Source organism: Tetrao urogallus (genome assembly GCF_951394365.1).
Source record: "Tetrao urogallus genome assembly, chromosome: 11".
NCBI lineage: Eukaryota > Metazoa > Chordata > Aves > Galliformes > Phasianidae > Tetrao > Tetrao urogallus.
Genome location: NC_136824.1, coordinates 3471021 through 3492803, shown reverse-complemented (window position 1 = coordinate 3492803; position 21783 = coordinate 3471021). Strand labels below are relative to the sequence as shown.

Sequence of the window (21783 nt, the reverse complement as noted above, 5' to 3'; positions counted from 1 at the left end):
TTTCTGCAGCATCCCAACACATCTTCTGGTCCCATTGTCTTCTTAAATCATAGAGCAAATACTAGCCTGCATAATCAAAATAGACGAATAAGTCACCTTCAGGTTTGTTAGTCATGAGGAACAGGATCACTTTCGAACTTTCAGTAATAATATGGTAAAGGCTTTGCATACAGCTGTGTCAAAATGTAAATGTAATTATTTTTACCTCCCCCTTTCTATGTCCTTAAATCTAATTATTCCAATTTTGAGTTATGGTCAGACTTGCTTGTTTGATGGTGGCACAGGTCTGTCATAAGTGCCAATTAGCACAAGAGGATTTTTTTAATCATTTTTTTATAGGCCATGAAATGTGAGCTGCTTAGTAGGACAGTAAATGTAATGCAATACGTAATAGGCTATTTAATTTGCTTTAACCATTTTAAAAGCTATTTAAGTTCTCCTGAGACTAAAGATCTAGAGTGGATCTAAAAGATCTTTTCCCTCAAGCCCTTGGTTATTTAAACTTGTGTTTCCTGTCCTTAGAAACATTTAAATTTTACAGGCATGCACAGATATATAAATATTTTTCTCAAATGGAACAGATGATAATAAGCTTTGTGAGTATGAGGAACTTCAAACGTCTTTCACTTGTATCATCTGATAGGAAAATGCATCTTGTATTGAGGTTCATGGAAGTTGATTATCATTTCATACATTAAGTTTGGTAGCCACGAGCACTTTGTTCCCTTCCTGAGCAATCCACTGCTTTCTGTTTGGACCTGAGGATATAAAGGGACCACTGGGTGCATGAAGTCCAGTGCTTCACATGACAGCCAGTCCTCACAGCACTTAACTCTGCAGATACATAAGACTCTATTCCCGTGGGTACCACAGGCTGGGAAGAAATTAACTGAACGGTGGATTCCAAAGACTATGGCTGCAGCTGTGGGATAGCAACATGCTGCTGGGTTTGCAGTGGGTGCCAGACAACACTGTGCCAGATGGAAATGTTTGTATGATAAAAGCAGACCATCACTGCTAACAGTATGAAGGTGTGTTAATGTACTTCTTTGTTCCTGATGATTTGACTAGACCAAGAAATTGTGTTAGTTATTTTCAGTGCTGACTTGTAACCTGTGAACCAGCACAACCAGTCCCTCTTCTGCCAGTGTTTCAAGCAGATATTCTTCATTCCATTTCAGTCACTGAAGTCTAAATGCTCTTGCTTTTCTTTCTATATAGTAATTGGATTCTCAGTCATGTTAGCAATATTTGAAATGCTTATGTTGTCACCGAAGCAAAACCTAACAATTATTTTTACCATGGCAGAAAATAGAAGTTCTAAACAAAGTAAGCCCTCAAGGAATATCGCCACTGGTAATATTTTTCCATGCCAGTTGTTTGCTGTGAGATATAACACCCATGTGTTAACTAAGGAATTTCATCAGAGAAAGATAAGCTAGTATAATTTGATTTACATTTGGAATGATCAAGGTTGCATTTTCATTCTTCTTGTCTTGCAGTCACTGGTTATTCCTGGTTGCTCTTTCCCCTTAACGTAACATAATAAAGAGCACGAAGTCACGTTAACTGAACACAGGCACTATGTGTGGTGTCCAGACTTAGGCTACTATCCAAGGAAATGTTTTATTCATGGAGAATCCCTGATCCTGAGCTTGCAGTTCTGATATATAACTCATTTTTTTTCAGTGTTCTGTAATGGAAATTTTCGAAGTAGATTCATTTCATTCTAGCAGTGGATGTGGTAATTTTCAGTGCTTTGTCTTCTTTCCTGTGAGGTATTCAGTCTTTCTCCTCATATGCAGCACTATTCTTACAGGAAAAAAGTGATGCAAAAAGCTAATTTAATATTTGGATTTCTTCCTGGTTTCTACCCCTTATTGACTCCAATTCTCAGTTTCTTGCTCTTTCCTATTGAGAAACTTCTTGTTTGTATTTAATTTTCTCTGTGAGTTCCCATTTTCCTGGCCTCCTGGCAGTTTTAATTTCATTTCTACAGTCTGACCTGGAAGTGACAGCTCCTTGCTGATAAGTCCCTTTTTCCATTCCTTGTAGGTTCTCTGCTTTCTCTTAGCATCCTGCTTTGAGGTGCATACTCATGCAGGTAGGTCTGTAGCCCTTTCCTGTCCTCTTTTTATCTTTACTTGGATTGAAAGCTCAGAAAGCATTTGATTTCAAGTAAATCTGTGCCTTCTGTTCACTCAAACTCAATTGTGTTTCTGTTTCGTTTGTCTCTGAATGAAATTTTGTGGTATGGCCCATCAGACAAGAGGTGGGATTGCTCTTCAGATTTCAAGACAGAAGGCTGAGGAGGTTTGAATTGCCTTTGGCAGCACTTGTGCTGCATAGGCTGTTACAGATGGGCTCTTCTTTGGATTAAACCGTGGGAAATGGTTTTAAAAACTGGCATTCAGACCACCTGAGCCAGTTTTTTTTTTCCCCCTTTTGTTGGATATGTTAATGCAAATGCTTTTTTATAGAAGTTCAGTGATTTTTGGAAATTTTCTGAAAATCTTTGAAAGATTTGCTTCTTTTTTGGAGAAAGTATTCTGATATCTCTTTTCTCTCCCAATGTTGAGAGACAAACTTATTAGGTAGCTTTTCTTTTGAAAATGCATGTGTTAGAGGCCAGTATACTTGTCCCTTTCTCCAAATGGCTGGGAAAGCTATTGCAATGACTGCAAAGCCTGCTTTTTGGAGCTGCGGTTATCACTTCTGAGTCTCCACATTACAAGGATGAAAAGGCTGAATTAATTACTGGAGTGCTGGCAGTTTTAGGATAGTCTGAAATATTCATATGTACATCGGTGTCATTGAAATCACGTTCAGAAGGCTGTAGGCAGGACTTTGGCTATAAGCCTATGTATAAGTTCCTGTGAGGTAAGGCAGTATGTGAATTTACAGGCTGTCAGCTACTTGGTGCACAGCACCCCTTGAGCATGTTTGTACCATATGGCTGAGCCACAGAATTGCCCAACAGTATGTGAAGGCATTAATCTGTGCAGATGGACACAGCTGAAGTCTTGGGTCCAAGAATCAGCGCTGGAACTTGGGGCTGGGCCTTGGTGTGCCTTCACCAATCTGAGGAGTCCTCAGTTAAGAGTTCAGAAGAGCTGCCGGGGATTTCTTTGAGCTCCTGATGTCATAACAGGGCTCAGAGTGCTGCCTTGTTGATTTTAATAGCCTTAAACTTCATGCTAGAGCTAATACAAATTCAAATTTACACATTTGAGTTCCGTTTAAATGTAACAGAGCTCCTGAATGTGGCATAATGGTGATGTGTATTTGTCCATTTCTTAACCAGTAGAAATCTCATCTCACAGTTAAGTCCCTTCCCTGTTGGCTCTTTTTATTTAGGAATAGCTGTTTTCTGAATCTGCCTAAAATTTCCAAAGCCTCCCCATCATAAATGTTGTTGTAGTGCTTGATAAGGTGATGGCAAGAGAGGTTTGTAGGCCTTTCAGTGTTCTTGTCAGATAAAATACCTTTCAGTGTTTGTGGTGTGTTTTTTTTCTAAAGTGTGGGTAATAGTAACTGAAAGCTTGAAAAACTTACTAATGGACTGTTTATATTTTGTGTTATTATTCTTCATTGTTTTCCTTTGCTTTGGATTGAAACCAGCTTATTGCCATTAGTAAATGTCTGAGCGTGTTCTTCAACATGAGCGTTCAGCACTATGGTGGGGAGTCTGGGAGTTTCATCTGATGGTCCTTTAAATGGTTTGGCTCACTTCTTAACTTCATGAGTTGGTGAGTGTTTCTGTAACATATGGCACTATAGGTTGAAAGTGGATGTTTACATCTGGTATGCATTGGAAGATTAAGGTAGAGAGGATGAAGTTTTGGACAAGTATGTGTTTTTTGGATGAAGGATAAAGTGAGAATACTTTTATTTCCTCTTAGATTTGAAACATATCATTCCAGCAATGCCTTTGAAATTCTGCCAGTTTTGCCATCCGTAACATTTATGGGATTTTGGACTGAAACTGAATTAGAAAACTGTTTTTAGTGGTGGAGAAAAAGGTTAGTGTATGAAAATAGCTGGGCCTATTATTGACTGCATGTGGTCAGTGGTTTGGCTGAATGTAGGTGGCTCTCTTCCTGTCACTATTTTAAAGCATGTCTTTTTTTTTTTTTTTTTTTTGAGATGAATATAAAACTCTTTAAAAATTAGACTGCCCTACTGTAGTTCTCTAGTGTAGCAGTCTTTTGCTATTTAGATGTCACTGTGCTTTTGCTATTCAGTCTTATAGAAAAACAAACACACAAAAACTTTAAGAAAGCTTACGGTTGCTGCTAAAATTGAAACTGTGAGAGGTCTGGAAAATGGCAGCTGTGCAAGCTGCAGTTTGTCAGTTTTCTTATGAGAGGATTCATGTACTTTGTTGTTGATTCTTTATTGTAGTTAATGTTAGGTTTTTTTGCAGCAGACAACAGCTTTTTGTAAGTGCATGCACAAACAATAATTACTGTTTTTCTGAGAATTGCTAATAATTGCATTATATTTACCTTTTTTTTTTTTTTTTTTTTCTTTATCATGTTTCTAGTCTTAAAAGTAAAATTTTAGCAGTTTTTCCCAAGGTCAACTTAAGACTTGCAGTTTCTCCCATTGCATAGCAGACAGCTTAAAATTAACCCAGTGTTGTGTTTATTGCTTAGTATGTAGCACACAAGATGCTCAGGGAATAATGGATTTTCTAGCTCCTGCTGCAGAGGGAGCTGAAGGGCACAGCAGATTCTCCTGAGCTTTAACAGTATCGTCCTATTTATTTTCTCTAAAAACAAACAAACAAAAAAACCAAAAAAGAAAAAAAAAAACCCAAAAACCAATAAATAACCAGTGGTAGGTCTGTAAATCATGCAGGTTGTTTTGACTGTGGGTTGTGTAGGTTGCTTGCTGTTTCCAGTCTAGAAAATTCTGGTGAACCTTGTTTAGAAGTTACCAGATGTGAGAACTGATTTCATTCAGCTGAAGGTAAAGAAAATCTGGTTCTGCTGTGAATTATCATGAGAACTGTGAGAGCTCAGTGAGTTCGTTCCATTGCGGTGTCTACAAAGAAAGCGAAAGTTTCCCCATGTTTGGGGACAAACAGTGGATAGAATTACCTAATTTATAGAGTAACTGTAAAGGAGTCAGTACCTGATCAAGTAGCACACCAATAGAGCTGCTTAACGTGTTGCTCAGTCTGTCCTTAAAGGAGGGCACCCTGGTACCAAAGGCCAGAGGCAAGGAAATGATGGTGGTGCATGAGTGAGGCTACTTGGTTGGTTGCATCTCGCTGTCTTGGAAAATCTTCATTTGTTATCTGCAGTAGAAGGCCCACAGCGTTATATAAAATGCAAAGTAGACTACTCCTAAAGATATTAACCAGATTGTTAAAATGCTGAGGGGAAAGCTTCTAGAAACTGTAGTTACTGCAATTATCACTTGTAGTTTACTGTAATATCTTCTTGCAACATGACAACTTAAGTAAGGTTGATACTGAAGTTGCATCCTCAGATATTAAAATTATGTAATATTGATTTGAGCAGGAATCTGGGGTCGTGCGCAAATGCCTTGGAAACTACAAGTTATGTAACAGAATTTATATTTTTTATTTTTTTGGCTTTGTTCTTGTTTACCCAGGTACTGCTTGGTGTTGTTAATAGTAATCAACAGTTTAGGAATGCACTGTATTGAGAGAGCTCACATTGCTGTTGCTTATCAGAAAGATCTTGGAGGACTGTGGTGATAGGGGTAATTAGTACTGTTTCTGAACATGGATTCTTAGAACTGTATTTTCTGGGGAAAAAGAGGACAGCAAACAGCTGACCTTTGTTTTTGATTTAAGTGAGCATTTTTCTGGTCTTGCTTATGAAAACAATTACATTAACATATCTCAACACTTCCTCTTTGGATTGTAGAGGTTGGAGATCTGAGGGAGCTGCAAACACTGGATATTTCAACCAATCGCTTGATAACCTTACCTGAAAGGCTGCACATGTGCCTCTCACTGCAGTACTTGACTGCAGACCGGAACCACCTGTGGTATGTTCCCCGCCATCTGTGCCAGCTTCCAAGCCTCAATGAGCTCTCCATGGCTGGGAACCGCCTTGCATTTCTGCCTCTTGGTGAGTCACTGCTTTCACTGGGCTGGGGTGGGTTAGAGAGTAGATGGGGAAACAAATCTGCTTCCTCCTCCTCCTCAAAAAAAAAAAAAAAAAAAAAAAAAAAAGGCAGCAGGTGATTTTTCATCCATTCTGATCCCTTCAAACTCTGTGTACGGAGTATTACAGTGATCAAATTGTTGGAAAATATATTAATAAATGAAAAAAATACAGGTTGAGGTTTCGTATTTGCTTTCGAGCCGTAGGTCATCTATCAAATCTGCTTTATTTTTAGCCATTTTCCCAGATGGGGGAAAAAGTTTAAATGATGTCTTGTTTAAATATAGTACTGAGTAATCTAAGTTCCACCACTTTAGGTAATGACATGCTTCTGTTTGCTGGATCTGGTGTTTAAGTAAGATTCTTCAGCTAGAGTTGGAAATGTGCTGAGGAGTCCCAGTAAATCCATATAAGTGACTTTTTTCATTGGTAGCAATGTCAGTACTGAATAGTCTAGCTAAGATTTAGTTTGTGTGGTGTATAGGCATCCATCAAAACTTTCACAGCAGACGCACAAGAAGAACTTCATCTGCTTTCTCTTCAACCCTTTCTAAGTTTGGAAGTGTAGAGGCAGGCCTTCATGAGCAGGAGGTGTGGTGACCGAGTGGTTTTGTGTTGTGGGAAGTCACTGTGACTGCAGGAAGGGTGGACTGCATATTTTGTCCATGAAAAGCGAGACATCTTCCATGTGTCAGTAGGCTAATCTCTGCTGAAATACAGATGTGCATGCAGATTTACTGTGCCAGCTCAATAGCCAGTAGTAGTTTTTTTTTTCTAGAATACTCTTAGAGGTTGGTTAATTAGATGCAGATGAAGTGACCATAATAACATTGAAAAGAAGATGAAAATGAAGATGACTAAAAATGGGATGCTTTTATTTCTAAATTAATGAAACTGTGTGGGTTTAACTTAATTTTTTCAATACTAGCAATTCAGTCTTTAAAGCAGCTGATAGTCTGATTATTTTTTTTAACACCTTAGTTCATATTACTGACAAGTGCAAATAATGTCTCCAGACATAGTGTTTCAGTTATGTCCCAACATATGTCATTATATAAATGAGAAAATGAGTTCCAGGATGCATCATCCAGACTTCACAGTACCATCTGAAACAAGCAAAGTAGCGAGCCTCAGTTTGGCAAATATTCCTAGCTCCATTTCATGAGAGAGCAGTGGAATATTTTTAATTTTTCAAAAATAAGATGATGCTCAGTAAGAGAAGATGTGAAATATTTAAGGATGGAAGTTTTCTCCGCCTCTGCTCTGGTAGCTTATCTGGGAGTGAGCTGTGACCTGCATGAGCCACAGATCTACTCACGTGTTTTAAGTTCAAAAGGAGGAAATAAATCTGTAATATAATGATACACCTTTTTTTTTTTTCTTTATTTTTAGACTCAAATTCAAAACATTCTGAGGGAACTTTTAAAATAATGGGAAACATCAAAGACTGTCAATTGACCTTGTTCAGTAGTTCTTAATAGTGACTCACTGGTGAACATTTGGAGATAATTTGCTATCTGTGAATACGAAACTGAATCATAAATCCTAGAGTTCAGAGGAAAAACAGCCCAGCATAAACGTAAATGTTTAATCCTTGGTGAAGAATCAGAAGGCTTCAGAGCAGTCGAGATGTGATGGCATCAAATAGAGGGCATTGAAAAGCACAATTCAGTCTATTTTCTGCTGTATGCGAAAGTGTTTTCCTTGGTGTGCTGGACTACATGGAATGTTAGAGCATTACTGAAGTTAAGCCACAATTGGAGCGTATTTCTGTGAGCTGCACATGCTGGCTAATTTTTGTGTATTTATATCTAACCTCTCCATTAGTGGTGCCCATGGCCAGGGAGGATTAACAACAGTGAAAGATACTGCAGAAAAAAGAGAAGTGATATTTGAGCAGTAATCATCTTACAGTTGTTTTTCTGTGAGGGAGTTGAGTAGGAAGGCAGCCATCTTACACACCTCCAAAGAATGTTGTTGTTTTTTTTGCTTTTTTAAGAGGCACGTCTGTGGTAGAAGAAATGTTCATGCTTGGAACGTGTGGCTTAAAACTTTTTCAAGTGTGATTTACTTTATTTCATATGGTGGCTGACATCAAATGTGGCAAGGTACCCATTCTTCCCCAGCTAAATGTGTCCCTTGTTGCTGCCTGTATGGCTCCTGCTAGGCGTAGTGCAAGCTGGCATTTTCCTGTTCCTAGACTGATAGTGTCAGATGGATTCTGGCAGTAGCACTGTGACTGCACTGCTGGATAGATACTGTGCAGAATTTTGGTCTGTGCATTCTTTGAGGTGGTAACAGTCACACATGAGCTTGAGGGCATGTGCATCTTAAGAAAAAAATTCTGATATTTTTCAGTTTTGCTGAATTCAGTAATAGCTTACACCACTCTGACTGTTCTAACTGGTAGGGAAACAAGCAGGTAGGTAAGTAATGCTGAGTTAGTCATTTGTTGTGCAGGATACATCTAATGTTTGGATATGCTGGTATTTTTATTTTTCCACATTGTGTTGGTTTGTGTTCCAAGAAACAAGTGTGTGGATCTGAATGTTTGGGCCTTCCTGATGAATTTCTACAAATGCCCAAATCGGAGGTGTGTAAGCTGAGCTGGAAACTGCATTCTGGCCAGCTCTATGTAATTGCTTTTTATTTTCTTGTCACTGGCTTTTGTGCTGCCCAATAAGTGATCTTAGGAATTCTGTTCTTGAATGGCAGATAGCACCTCCGATCCCTTTACGTCAGTCTTATAATCAAAATTACTCTTTGATAGAAAGCTAACTCGAAAATTTTACTGCTAGCAAATGCTGCAATGCCTGAAAACAAATTCTGCTGGAAGCAGAAATTTGAATCTGATGACACTGCAAAAGTAAAATTGATTTATGCAATAGAGTACAAATATAATTAAAATAGGCCATAAATTCTGAAGTATACTGGCAGTTCAGGGGATGTTATGACAGCAAATACTCAGTGTTATATCACTTTATTAGGGGTTTATGTGCACATTTTGTTTAGAAAATGGGTCTAGTAATTATCAATGCACAGTAAACAAAGGTCTTATTCTACCTCAGTATATACTGCTTTTGTGTCCTTGCCCTCGCAGTATGGTTAAAAGAGCATCAGTGCAGACACACAAGAGCTTTTGTTCCATCTTCAGCCATGTGGAATGCATATGCCAGGGCCCTGAGGTTAAGACAAGAAAAAAAAAATAAAGGAAAAAAAATAGAATTGGGGTTTGTTCAGGACTCATGGCACTGGGTCATTTCTGGGAGAGATGTCTTTGATCTGGGAGCCTGGAAGGAGGAAAGTGGAAGCGTTTTAGACAGTACAGTGCTTGCAAAAGCCACATAAAAACCTTCTTTGTAGCCTTAGCCTTTTCATAGATGGACAGCTTCCTTATTTTACCAAGTTCTTGCAGACTGTTTTCTAGAGGATTTTTAACAATATTGGTTGACTGATAAAAGACATAAAGATTAGTGGAGATGAGATGGGATACAAAGAGCTTTTTAAAGTGATGTTTTATTTAAATTTAAGCTTTGTGGGTAGTGTTTGAGACTTGAAAAAACATCTTTTGGGGACTGGAAAATGCTTGGTTATTTAATGCGAAGAAACTATATCAAAGGAACACTTATAGTTAAAGGCTATTTGGCTTTGGGAATAGAATTTTTCCTACTGAGATATTCTGTCTAACGTCCAAAAATTTGCTTTAATTACCTAGGAAATGCAGTCAGCTTAGAACTTAGAATCTAAACATAGCATAAGATAAAGACGGAGGAAAGAGATGAGATGCAGCCTAAGTCCCCACCCCTAAATGCGTATGAAAAGAACAGCTTTAGGGCTTTTTTTGACTTGCTTGATTTCCAGCCCATTTGCATACATCTGTGTGGAAATGAGCAAGATGAGCCCTCTTTTAAAATTTTCTTCCATTCTCTAAATTAATGAGTTAAACAGTATCACGTTCAAGCTGCCCCAGCAACCTGTAGTTTTCTGCTCTTCTTCACCAGATTGGTCTCTGCAGCACGAGGCTCCCTCAGCTTTCAGTGGCCCGTGCTATTTGTGTTCAGTTTTACTGAGTAATTCTCTTCCACCGTGACAGTACTTTGCGGTGTTAGTTCTTTGGTACTGCAGTATTTTCCTTCATTGTAGGATAGTGATGTTTTTGTTTCATCTAAAAATACCCCAGAACTTTGTTAAACTATTTTTAGCCCTGCCATACTGAGGCAAAATACCCCATCTTTTTTGAGGTGTTAACTCTCAACGGTGCGCAGCAGCATCGCACAGCGGTGCTAATCAGTCAGCAGAGGTGTTTGTACTTCTTTCTTAGGGCAGGACAGTTGACAGGTGCAGGAGATAGTTCTTGGAACTAGAGCATCTTTGGGATGGGGTCAAAGAAGCACATGATGGGTATAAATGTTCCCTGATGTCCAGTTATTCTGATTTGAGCGAAGCCCCAGTTATGGTTCCTGAAACCTGTTGCAAAACCTCTGTAGAGTGCAGTGTAAGAGCCTATATTAAAAGAAACAGAAGTCAAGTTTTCTATGTTAATGTTCTCAGAAACAGAACATACTAGTTTTCTGTGGGTATCAGTTCTTCTTCCTTAGACTGAAGATTTGATGATGTGGCACTCTTTGAAGCTCCTCAGCTCAAGCCTTTAAGGTTTCTGATACTTACAGCTGCTAGTCAAGTGGGTGACAGCTGAAGACATTTGGTGTATTTTAAGATGGCCAAATGTTTGGGGAAATCGTTTCAGATGTCATTTGCTTTATGTCTGTAAGGTGGTACCCAAAGCTCTAAGTGAAAGTGAAACTGTTCTGTGATAAAAATGGGCTTGTATTACTTAGTACGGTAAGGAACGAGGATGAAAGATCACTATTGCAAACAGAATAGCTGAATAGAGATATCGTGTATGAAAATGGCTTAAATTTTTCTTCTGATCTTGGCTGCTGTTTCAAAAGGGGCGGAAGCTATATTCATTTTTATTTCTTGCTAATCAAGGTAATTGCCAGTTGGCAAAGATGGGAAGTCGAACTAGTCGATGCTACTAGAGCTTTCAATGTAGCTGATTCAGCTACAAGGCTTGTTTATCTTGCTTAGTTTCTATAACGTGCTCATGAAAGTTTAAGAAGTCGAGAAATATACGCATGGCTTTTCGTAATGCAGTTTGTTTGGGTTGCAGTTATCTCCTCCATAGCACAAATGCTTTCAGATGTTTGACAGCTTCTTGCTTGGTCTGCGTTAAATGCATGTCTCTTCCTAACCTGGTGCGCTGAACAGCATAGGAGCTACAGATGAAATGGACTGCCAAGATGATCCTACGTGTCAGCTTTGACAGTTCAAAACTCTCTTCATAAAAAAAAAAAAAGCTATTCCTCTTACTTTGGTTTTTCACTTCTTTTGATAGCAGGCTGAATGGACCTTGCTGATAAGAAAAACTATTCCTTCTGAGAATTATTCCTAGAAACCTAAATTTTCTCCTTTTGCTGTTTTTTCCACTTTGGCTTGCTAAACAAGAGTAAAATCATTCCATACCTATATGGTTATATCTGGGAATATTAACATACTTATAGTTCATGAAAGCACTGCTTAAATATGGCCTGCTTGCTTCTTTTGACTGCCAGCCATGAATATTTTAACAGAAATAATAAGCAGCTCATATTCAGATGTATTGATTGTTTATTTATAACCACAACTTCTGCTTTATAATATTCTGCAATTTAATGCTGGTGTATTTCCCTGTGTTCTGTAATTTGACACATCTCATGGACTTCTGAATGATCACTGTTACGTACCTAGTTATGGCTAATGTAGTTAAACAAGTTTCTCGGAGAGAAGAAAGAGTGGGACATGCCACGTTTATGTTTCTTTTTTTCTTCACCACAGATAAGAAGGCTGTGATTTCAGTGGTGCAATGTTAATGAAAAGGAGATTTGACCTTATGCAGTGTAGAATCACAGAACAGCTAAGGCTGGAGGGGGAGATGTTAGAGATGATCCAGTTCCAACCCCTGCTATGGGCAGGGTTGCCAACCTCTTCTGGATCAGCCTGCCCATCCAGCCTGGCTTCGAGCCCCTCCAGAGGGGCATCTGCAACCTCTCTGTGCAACCTGTTCCAGTGCCTCACCACCCTCTGAGCTGAAACAACAACAAAAAAGCAAAAGTATACGCTGTAGGATTCCAAATGGATTGTCACTTTTCTTCTTCTACCTCACGTGGAGTTTGTCAGAAAAAAGTTTTAAATGGGATTTTCTGATCTGTGGAAAAGAGCTTTATTATGGATCATTTGAAAAAAATTAGTTGGAAATAGCATTTAAAATTATTAAAATAACTTGCTCAAATATTTATAATTGGGAAGTACTAATTTGTTTGCTGCCACTGAATTTGATTTCTTATTTATAATTAAAAGGAATCGCTTAGCTCAGAATTGTCAGTCGTCCCTTCTCCCCCTTACTTTTTCTCTTGTTTTCTAAACCCAGATTTAGGTCGTTCGCGGGAGCTACAATATGTTTATGTGGATAACAACATTCATCTCAAAGGCCTTCCATCTTTTCTGTATAATAAAGTCATTGGTTGCAGCGGGTAGGTGTGAATTAAATCAATGTTTTGCAAATGTGTTCCGTTGAAAATTTCTCATAAATATGTGCCTATGTGATACAACTGGGTTTTTTTGTGATAGATCAGAATTAATGTCAGTTTAAGGAGGATTACTGCAGCTGCCAGCTCTTCTACTTTTGCAACAAATGTTCTATTAATTGCTGACTTTCAGTATTTTCATGTTAAGCTGTAAGTCATTGCAGTTATTCCGAAGGAGTTTATAATGATAATGTAAGTCCTGAAGCTGAATGCTAACAGCATTTAAAGATGGCCAGAACTGTAAGCTTTGCAAAATCTGCATAACTGAAGAATGCACAAACTGTTTCTTCATGTGTTGCACCATACATCCAGTTCATAAGTTTTCCCATTTCTCTAAATTTTGGGCTGTATCTCAGAATGCCACATGCAGCTTTGCTCATTTTTGTGTCCCAGTATCAGCTTCTCCTAAGTCCTGCTACATACTAACTAAAGCAGTTTTTTTCTAAGGAATTGTGGATTGACAGATATATTTTTAAGTGTGCATTTTAAAAATATCCTAGGTTGTCTCATGTTTGTGGTTAGGATGTGAGGAAAAAGTGGTCTGACGAGGACAGTGGCTTAATTCTATCTGCACTGACACTAGCATAAATTAGGATCAGCACCACTGAAATGAATGGAGCCTTACTGGTATAACACTGATCAGAGGAGGATTGTCCTCATTACCATCTAATTATAAATTTCTGGTATGCTTGCTCTCAGCAGATCTTATATTAAATATAAATTCCCCCTTTACAGCCTTTGCTCTATTGCAATATGTGAGATGCTGAGTCTTGGCATTTTAAGGTTTTCCTAATATTCATGTCAGCTGGTTGTGTGATATTTAAATACTTGCAGTTGCATGAAACTTGTGCAGTCTCAAACTGACTGATTTTTCAGGGAAAATTATTTCTAGCCTTCGCTTTTTCAGAACTAATAATAAATGGTAAGAAAGACATTAAATGCCCAACAGGTAATAGAATTGTATTGATTGTGACCAAAACACTAATGATTATGCAGAAAATGTTCAAGCAAGTGTGGTCCAACTATCCTGTCCTTGTTCCTTATTTTACACTTAGGAAAACTTTTTTAATCTTTGCACTGATCTTTTGTAACAATTCAGTTTCCATAAGACATGATAATTTAAAAAAATCTGCTGTTCTTAATAAAGCATCCAAAGCACGGAACTGATTTCCAATACCCAAATAAGTATGTGCATTTGTGTACCAGTCAGATACCTGTCCCCATGTTGTAAAGCCATTCTATGTTCCTTCTAAGAAAGTATGAGTATCCAATGCAAATTTTTCAGAGGTCAGGCAAAATGTTTGACGTTCCAGGCTTTAGTATTCCAGTCATCCACAGGACAGCTAAATCTGCCATGCTGCTGTTACTGATATAAAGCTAGATTTCTGAAAACAGGACATATATTGCATTGTCTAAGTAGTGAATCTCTGTCTGGAGAAAGTCTTTTATGTAAGAGGTAAGGATCTCAGTACTCAGATCGTAGTTTTTGCAGGTAGGATTTCATACTTTCCAGCTAGGTGTCTGTCACTCTTGTTCGAAGTAGCCAATGAGTGATCATAGTTTTTTCCTCACTGTGGTTTATTCTACAGGGCTCTCCTGCAGCTCCAGTTTTTTTTCCAGCTGGATGGACCATTTTTCCCCTTCTTCCCCTGCTTTTTAAAGTACTTTTGTTGGTTTTTAAATTTTTCTTCTTGCACCAAGTTTTACTCACAGGTTCTGATTCTTTCCCTAACATGGCCAAATGTAAGGATGCATCCCTTAAATTATTCCTCTTGATACTCTGTTTTGCATGCTTGCTTTTTGTGCTGCAGGGGGCATTTATATCTTCACCCTTTATGCAGAATGAGCCAGATAGTCCAATTCTTAGTTACACAAGCTGCAGTGAGGTTATGGGGTTTGTCTTCTATGTAGCTGGTATGGGATTGATAAGCTTGAAAATATGGCAGTTTGATTGGTGCTGATGGCTAATTCTTTGGGTATTGATTGTTGGAGAATGAATTGTTGGAATACTGGACCTTTAAATTCTAGATTCTATTTTACCTCTGTTAAAGCTCTGTGGGGAAGTATTAAATATTAAGAAAGAGGCTTATTGACTTGATTCTTGATGCTGCTCTTCTTTGCTTATTTCTCAGAGGTATTTTTTCTTTAATCGGAGAGGATGAGATTCTTCCTTATCAGAGAAGTTTTACCACATTTCTTTCACATCTGATAAGGATGAAAGCAGCTACCTCAGGTTTAGGTCCAATATCTGGGAAGACTGACAGATTTGCATCATGTTCTATTTGTTAGGACTGGCCCTAACGAGTTGCTCTTGGCTTCAAATTTAAGTTGTCATAAACAATTTAAGTTCCCTTGTTGATTTCCCCAACTTCTTAGTAGAATTTTCTTATGCCTGTCTCTTTGGCATGATAACTTGCAACAGGGATCACATAAAGAACTGTTATTCTAATACAGGCTGAATTTCCTTGAATCCCAGCAACCTTCCTTTTTCTTACTACAGTTCGAAAAGGACAAAGTTGGTCCTTGAAAAAGGATCTTACAGTCTGAGCTGAGGTTTTATTTGGTTTTTGTTTTTCAGAGGGACTCTGTGGGTAGGGAAGGGTATGGGAAATAATCACTGAGTAGTAATCACACTTCTTTGTAGCTCACGTGCATGCCTCATAGACAGTAGTTGAGTCCTATTATCATTCTCAAGTGGTTGATCCAACATAAGGGAAACTAATTATTGAGTATTAGATTGCTCCCTTATTTTAAGTTTTTAGTAATATTTAGCATTTGGAGGCTAAACAAGAGTGACATCTGTTACTTTGGTAGTGCACTTGGCTCGCCCCCTTGGGACTGTGCACTCATTTCTCTAGCTTTTGGAAGTTATTTGATTAATGCAGACCTCCAGATGTCTTATGACATGTCATCAAAGGTTGGATATCATAAGAAAACATGTGTCCATACATACTGCATTATGCAGTGAGTCCATGAATGGTGCTGCTCTAAAGAACAGTATTAAGTGTGCTTGGGGGTTGGTAATTTGGGTTTCCCCATGAAGTTAACTTTTTTCCTAACCGCTTTTTAAATGTCTTGTGTCTTTCTAGCTGTGGTTCTCCAATTCAAGTTTCAGAGGTGAAACTGCTGTCTTTTTCATCGGGACAGTTAACTGTGTTCCTGCCAGCAGAGGTGAAATCTATAGGGACAGAAACAGATCATGTGCTGCCTTTGCAAGAATTGGCTATGAGGACCCTCTATAACACTTACTACGTGTATTTAAAAGGTAAGAATCTTTGTGTTCTTCAGATTTTGGATGCCCTGTCACTGAAGTGTTCAAGGAGCAGTTAGATGGGCCTTTCAGCAGCCTGTGGTGTCTCTACCCAGGGCAGTGGGGTTGAAACTAAATGATCTTCATGGTCTCTTCTAACCCAAGCCATTCTAGGATTACAGAAAGAGTGGAAGTGCGTTTCTGGTAATGATAGTGACACTTGACGTGGCTTCTCAAAGAGCAGGACAAAGATGAATATTTTAAAAGATTTATTCAATCCAAGTCTCTTTGAAATGCTGTGTTACAAGAAAAAAAAAATAAAGGGATCCAAAGACTGTTTCTAAAGTTGAGTGACACTTAGAAATGGTTCCTTGAGGACTGTACTAAGAAGGATGCTTTTTGGAGAAGGAACTCTTTAATGGAAATAGGGAATGAGAAATACAGTTCCTAAGGCAAGATTAGATGCATCAGCCAACAATGCAGCTTCTTGCCAGGCAGCACACTCCTAAACTGGCAGGCTTGTGATACATAAGGCAAAAGAAACACAAGCAGCCGTTGGCCATTTCAGTACAGTGTGACAGCTGAGCTGTTTTAGTTCTGCCCCAGTTCAGGCTCTGCTGTAAACTGGCCCTTGGCTGATCTGGTTATGCATCATGCAGTCACGTGAGTTAGCAATATCAGAACATCTGCAGATTCAGATTTTGAGATTTGGATGTACTGTCTCGCCTGTTAATCTTGGGAGAAGGCAGAAGGGTGGAGAGTTAATGTGGGAATACTAAAGAGAAACAGGAAATGTCTGTGCTTTGTGGAGAATGCATTAACTGATCCAGAGAACAATGTAATTGATGAGTATAGGATTGTCTCTGTTCTGAATTTCTTCATATGGAAGGGAGATTAGAGGTTTTTAGTTGTTTGGTGATTTCAGGGGTGCAGCTAAATATGTGACTGCTGCTAGGTAAGTGCGGCAGAAATGAGTGGACTACTTTTCTGTAGTCTTTCCTTGACTAGGCTATGTTACTTTTTGTTTCTGATGCAAATGTACTATTTATCATGCTGTCATCTTCTAGCCTGCTACTGTGTTCATTGCTGACATTTTAGTTAAGTGATACTGATGTTCTTCTCAGAATTTGCTACTGTTGTTAATTTCTAAACACCTGTCTAGACCATCTTCATGTCCACAAATGCTTTATTGCATATTACTTGGTTTTGTTACTTGCTTGAGCTGTGGTATTTTTCAACTGTATTTTTGGGACCCATTTCATGTTATGCCTATGGATGTTTGACTTGCACATTCAGCTTTTTGAACTTGCACATGGAAAGCACCCTATGCATTGCCTTAATTGGTGTCACCTCCTTTATGTTGCTGTTCTTTCAACAAAGTCTTAAGAAAACAACAGAGCTGGTTTTCTGAACTGTCCACGGATTGTACTTCTTATGTTGGACATTGTAATACAGTATTTTCTTACAAGTCTTTTTTATTTTTTTTTCTTTTTTAGATTTGAATTTTCTTACTCCAATCTCACTACCAAAAAGCCTCTTGGAATTGTTGCACTGTCCCTTGGGACACTGTCACCGCTGTAGCCAGCCCATGTTTACCATTGTCTACCCAAAGCTCTTTCCCTTAAGGGAAACTCCAATGGCAGGATTGCATCAAGGGTAATTACACAGGAAATTACACTGGGGTTTCATTTAGAAAGAAAAACCTTATGGAAAAATGTATCTCGTTTGTTTGTTTGTTTAGCAGCCTTTCAGATGTAAAGCCCCTGTCCAGCAATGGTTGGCCAATCTCTTAGAGGGAAACCAACATACTACTGTTGGATTGTTTAATAAAGATTGCCTGTTTGATTCCCTCTAGATAGTGAAGATATGATGGGATTGATTTATCTGTGGTGATGCAACAACATGCATGTTGCCTTTGTGCCCTTGGAAGGAAATATGGCCTCATACCAATATTTAACTCTGCCCTGACTCAACAATGCCACCACCACGTGAAAGTGTCCCAGGACTAAAAACAGGGGAAAGCTCTAAAGCCAGAACTTAAATAAATATTCTACAGTAAAATAATCTTTTTTAAAAAAAAATTCTGTGCAGATTATTTTAAGATACGCATTGGAAACTGCTGCATTGAAAAGGATGGCTTGCTCTAAAATGTTTGTTAAAAGTATCTTAGTTCATCATAAGAGCAGTTGTGAATGTATGTGCAGGATTTGCAAGTCAGGCAGACAAGCCCATGCACACTTCCTGCCTTGCTGGGCAGTAGTCATAGGAGAGACCGACCCCTGTGATTCAGAGTACTGCCCTCATGTAGATTAAGGTTTGAAGTGCTTTTAAGATGATAATACCTTAAAACTGATTGTTTTGCAGTGATTTTTAAGGCAAGTTTACTAATCTGTGTTCCACTACTCCGAGTTTAGTCTTAAATTTATCAATACCAAGCTCAAATGTAGCATTTCTCATGCTTTTTGCTCATGGGCGTTATTTTCCCTCTGTCCTACTCAACTGTGCCCTCTGCTCTTTTGAGAAGGATATGGCAGAGAAGAATTGTCTCGCTCTATAGAAGTGGTATGAGCTTGAAACTTCACACAGTGTGCACCCAGCATTGTTAGATGTAAGCCTGTGGTAAAGATACCTTTACCACACCTCCTTGATCCTGACTGCAAAGGCGCCAAGCGGCAACATCTCCTTGTCTCCAAGACACCAGGATAGGGCTACAAAGATTGGGTCCATAGGAGGAAATGCAGAATTCTGTCAGGATCTTAAAGCTCTACATTATGAACACTGCTTGTATTCATAGCTTGTGTAACTCAGACTAAACTACAGTACTGTTTGAAAACTAACTTGGTATAAGGAAATGTTACTCAGTGGTAAACAAGCAAATAGGCTGTTCAGATTCTTTTAGAAAATCCATGTCAAATCATTGCTTAGACAACAACTACTTGTCCTGCTGAAATCCACTGAGTTGCTGCTTGTGTTCCATAAAAATAAGAAACTTCTTTTCAATAGAAATTTATTATATTTAAAAAAAAAAAAAGTTGTTTCAGGTCGATGGTGCCTATTTCTCACAGCTATATCACAGGTTATTTTCTTGTGAGTTTGTGGCGTAATAAATATCTGATTTGTCAGTGATTCAAGTATATGAAAAGAAAACGACTTAGGTATGCCAAATCTGAGCAGCAGCCAGAAGGCTGCATAGATGTTATTTTGGAAAAGCCATCTTTCTTAGAAAGATCCTCAGATTACAGACATTGCATCCTGCATTCCGTTACAGAATGTTGAAATTCAATGGGTTTTATTTGCATTTAAATAAATTTCTTGCACTTGGCCATCTTTGTATTCAAAGTGACATGAGATGTTATGATAATGCTGTAATTTCTTTCTGTCATTCAGCTCCATTAGAACAGTGTCACTTTCTACAAAAGTGATAGTAATCTACTCGCTGATCACTGCTTCCTTTTATTACCTGAAATAACCCAATAATGGGAGAATAGGCACCTCTGCTTTGTAATGAATTGTCTAGAGTTGCTCACTGTAGAACTTATTTATGAAGCAGTAGGCACATTAGTAGGCACTGGGAGTTTTGGAATTATGAGTACGAAATTTGTGACTCAGCAAAAACGTACTTTGTTTATTTTGGAAAAACAGTATTGACATTCTAGAATATGACCAGAAAATATTTCTGCATGGCTTTCACTTTTTTTTTTTTAAAAAAAGTTAAAGTTATGTTAATTACCTTGTGACAGTTCTCATTTTCTCCCTTCAACATGAACATACTATGTTCTACGAAAGGCATTAATAAGTAGAGTTTTGAGTAGCTGACATTTGAAGCAAAACCACAGAAAATGAGATCTAAGCAGGGTAGGCTGTCATCTCTGTAGCTTGTACATGACATGGAAAGATTATGTGGAAGTGCAGAGGTGTGATAGCTGGTTTAGTAAGATGTGAAGGACAGGGTTTTTGTTCTAAAGAGCTTACAGTGACCATGAAAACACACAGGATAAGGATCCTGAATGTTTGAACAGCACTGATTAGCACATGCCACGTCCATGCCAGTATCTTCTGTCTGGATTTCTGTGTCGCGTTCTGTATCCTCTTACAGGAAGGGAAGGGATAGCTAAGTGTTGAACTGTATTTCTATCTCTAAAAAAGCACAGATGACGTTTAGCACTGGCTGGAGTGCGATTTCTGGGTTAGTGAAAATCAGATCTTAGCATTATTCAAGTGGACATCTAGGCCCCTGCCAGGAGAGGGGCAGGAGGAGGGTCACAGCGAGGCTGGTGTCACCCTTTCATGTCAACCCCTGCTGTCGCAGTGTGACAGCACTGCCTGTCCATCATCCTTGCTGAAGGTCTGGGCCCGCTTTGTTCTCTCAGCTGGATCCAAGGACACTGGACTTCAGTCATTTCATGCCTGCAAGCAGTAATTTAAGAAACACATGAGCGAAGCTGAACCAAAGAATTACCCAGCTATTTTCCTTTCAGCTGTTAAACCTACTGGCTATAACATGCAGCCACACCCTCTGCAGAAGGAAAAACCACATGCAGTTTCTTTAGACTGAGCACATAAGAAACCAGGAAGGTTTTTGAGAACCCCTGCAGTGTTTCCCTGCCTTTGTATTAGGCACTCAGATGTATCAAGCGATTCTTTTTCTAAAGTGTTGAGATCAACTAATCCTGTGCTTTACAAGCCAACATATTGTCTGCTGTGGAATGGGGCCAAAAGCTTAATCTTTATTGACAACTGTTCCCCCCCCTTCTTTTTTTTTCCCCTAGGAGGACAACTGTTAGTTTTGTGGCATACTGCTGCTCCACCCAGTGTCTGCAGACTTTTGACCTACTGAGTTGATAAACATTTTAAACTACTCAGGAGTGCTGCCAGTTTAAAGCTGCATTAGACGTCGTATCCCGTTGGTACTGGAATACAGTGTGTGTGCCAAAGCAGCAGAAGTGCCCGGTCGGGAACATTAAGAGGCACTTAAATCCTGCCCTATCAAATTTGGATGAAGTGCAGAAACTTTTTCGGAAGTGTAAATACCAAGTTTTTAAGAGCATTAACTTCTCTCAGCAAAGATAGCGTACCAGACAAATTTTTGAGTTCTAAATCCCTAGATTTGCAGTGTTTTTCAAACTGCTTTCGGGTGGATCCACTGTGTCTTCTGGGGCAATTTTCATGCCTCTAACAGTGTCCAGCCGATCTATAATTTAAAAACTATATGCCTAAATGGTTTTTGTTTATTGTTCCCATCTTTTACATTCTACAGTTGTATCCAGGTGTGTAAATCTAAGACTGTACATGCTTTTGAAGGAACCCTGTGACTTTCACATGGAACTTGGTTTTATTTTTTCTCTCTCATCTCAATATTTTACCCCACAGAGTTATCCAAGTTTTATACTAAATCTTTAACAGGCAACCATGCTATTTAAATCCATGTATTTAAAGCAGATCTTTGCTTCTGGTATTACTGTGAGCCACACTTACTCCACTGGAGGAGCTAGGATATGTCTGGAGACTGAAGGTGCTGTTTGAGTAACAAAGGCCTATGCTGATATCTGCAGCAAGTGGTGTTGCTCTGGTATTTGGTGACGTTGTCTTTATTTTCATCACTTCTATGCTGTATTTTTAATAAAAACAGTTTCCCTTTTGCTGCGTTCTGAATTCTTCAGGAAGAAGATATTAAGTACAAATTTCACTTGGAAGAAATAGTAATATAAATATTTATCCCTATTTACTCTATTTTGACCCTTGCAGCCAGTAGACCTGCACA

At 38.7% G+C, this 21783-nt stretch overlaps 1 protein-coding gene across 2 annotated transcripts in view; it reads left to right on the top strand.

The window, feature by feature from the left end:
* The window catches only part of LRRC28 (leucine rich repeat containing 28), a gene marked incomplete at both ends in the record, with an annotated part of 44647 nt that extends 23783 nt beyond the window's left edge, over positions 1 to 20864 (top strand). Inside the window, 5 exons of one of the 2 annotated variants that reach the window (XM_079540916.1) lie at positions 5904 to 6110; positions 12616 to 12718; positions 15862 to 16037; positions 17519 to 17678; positions 20792 to 20864. In XM_079540916.1, coding sequence (XP_079397042.1) covers positions 5904 to 6110; positions 12616 to 12718; positions 15862 to 16037; positions 17519 to 17678; positions 20792 to 20864 — 719 coding nt within the window. The remainder of the gene's footprint in view (positions 1 to 5903; positions 6111 to 12615; positions 12719 to 15861; positions 16038 to 17518; positions 17679 to 20791) is intronic. The other variant, XM_079540917.1, reaches the window with a different exon arrangement.
* Between the last annotated feature and the right edge of the window lie 919 nt (positions 20865 to 21783).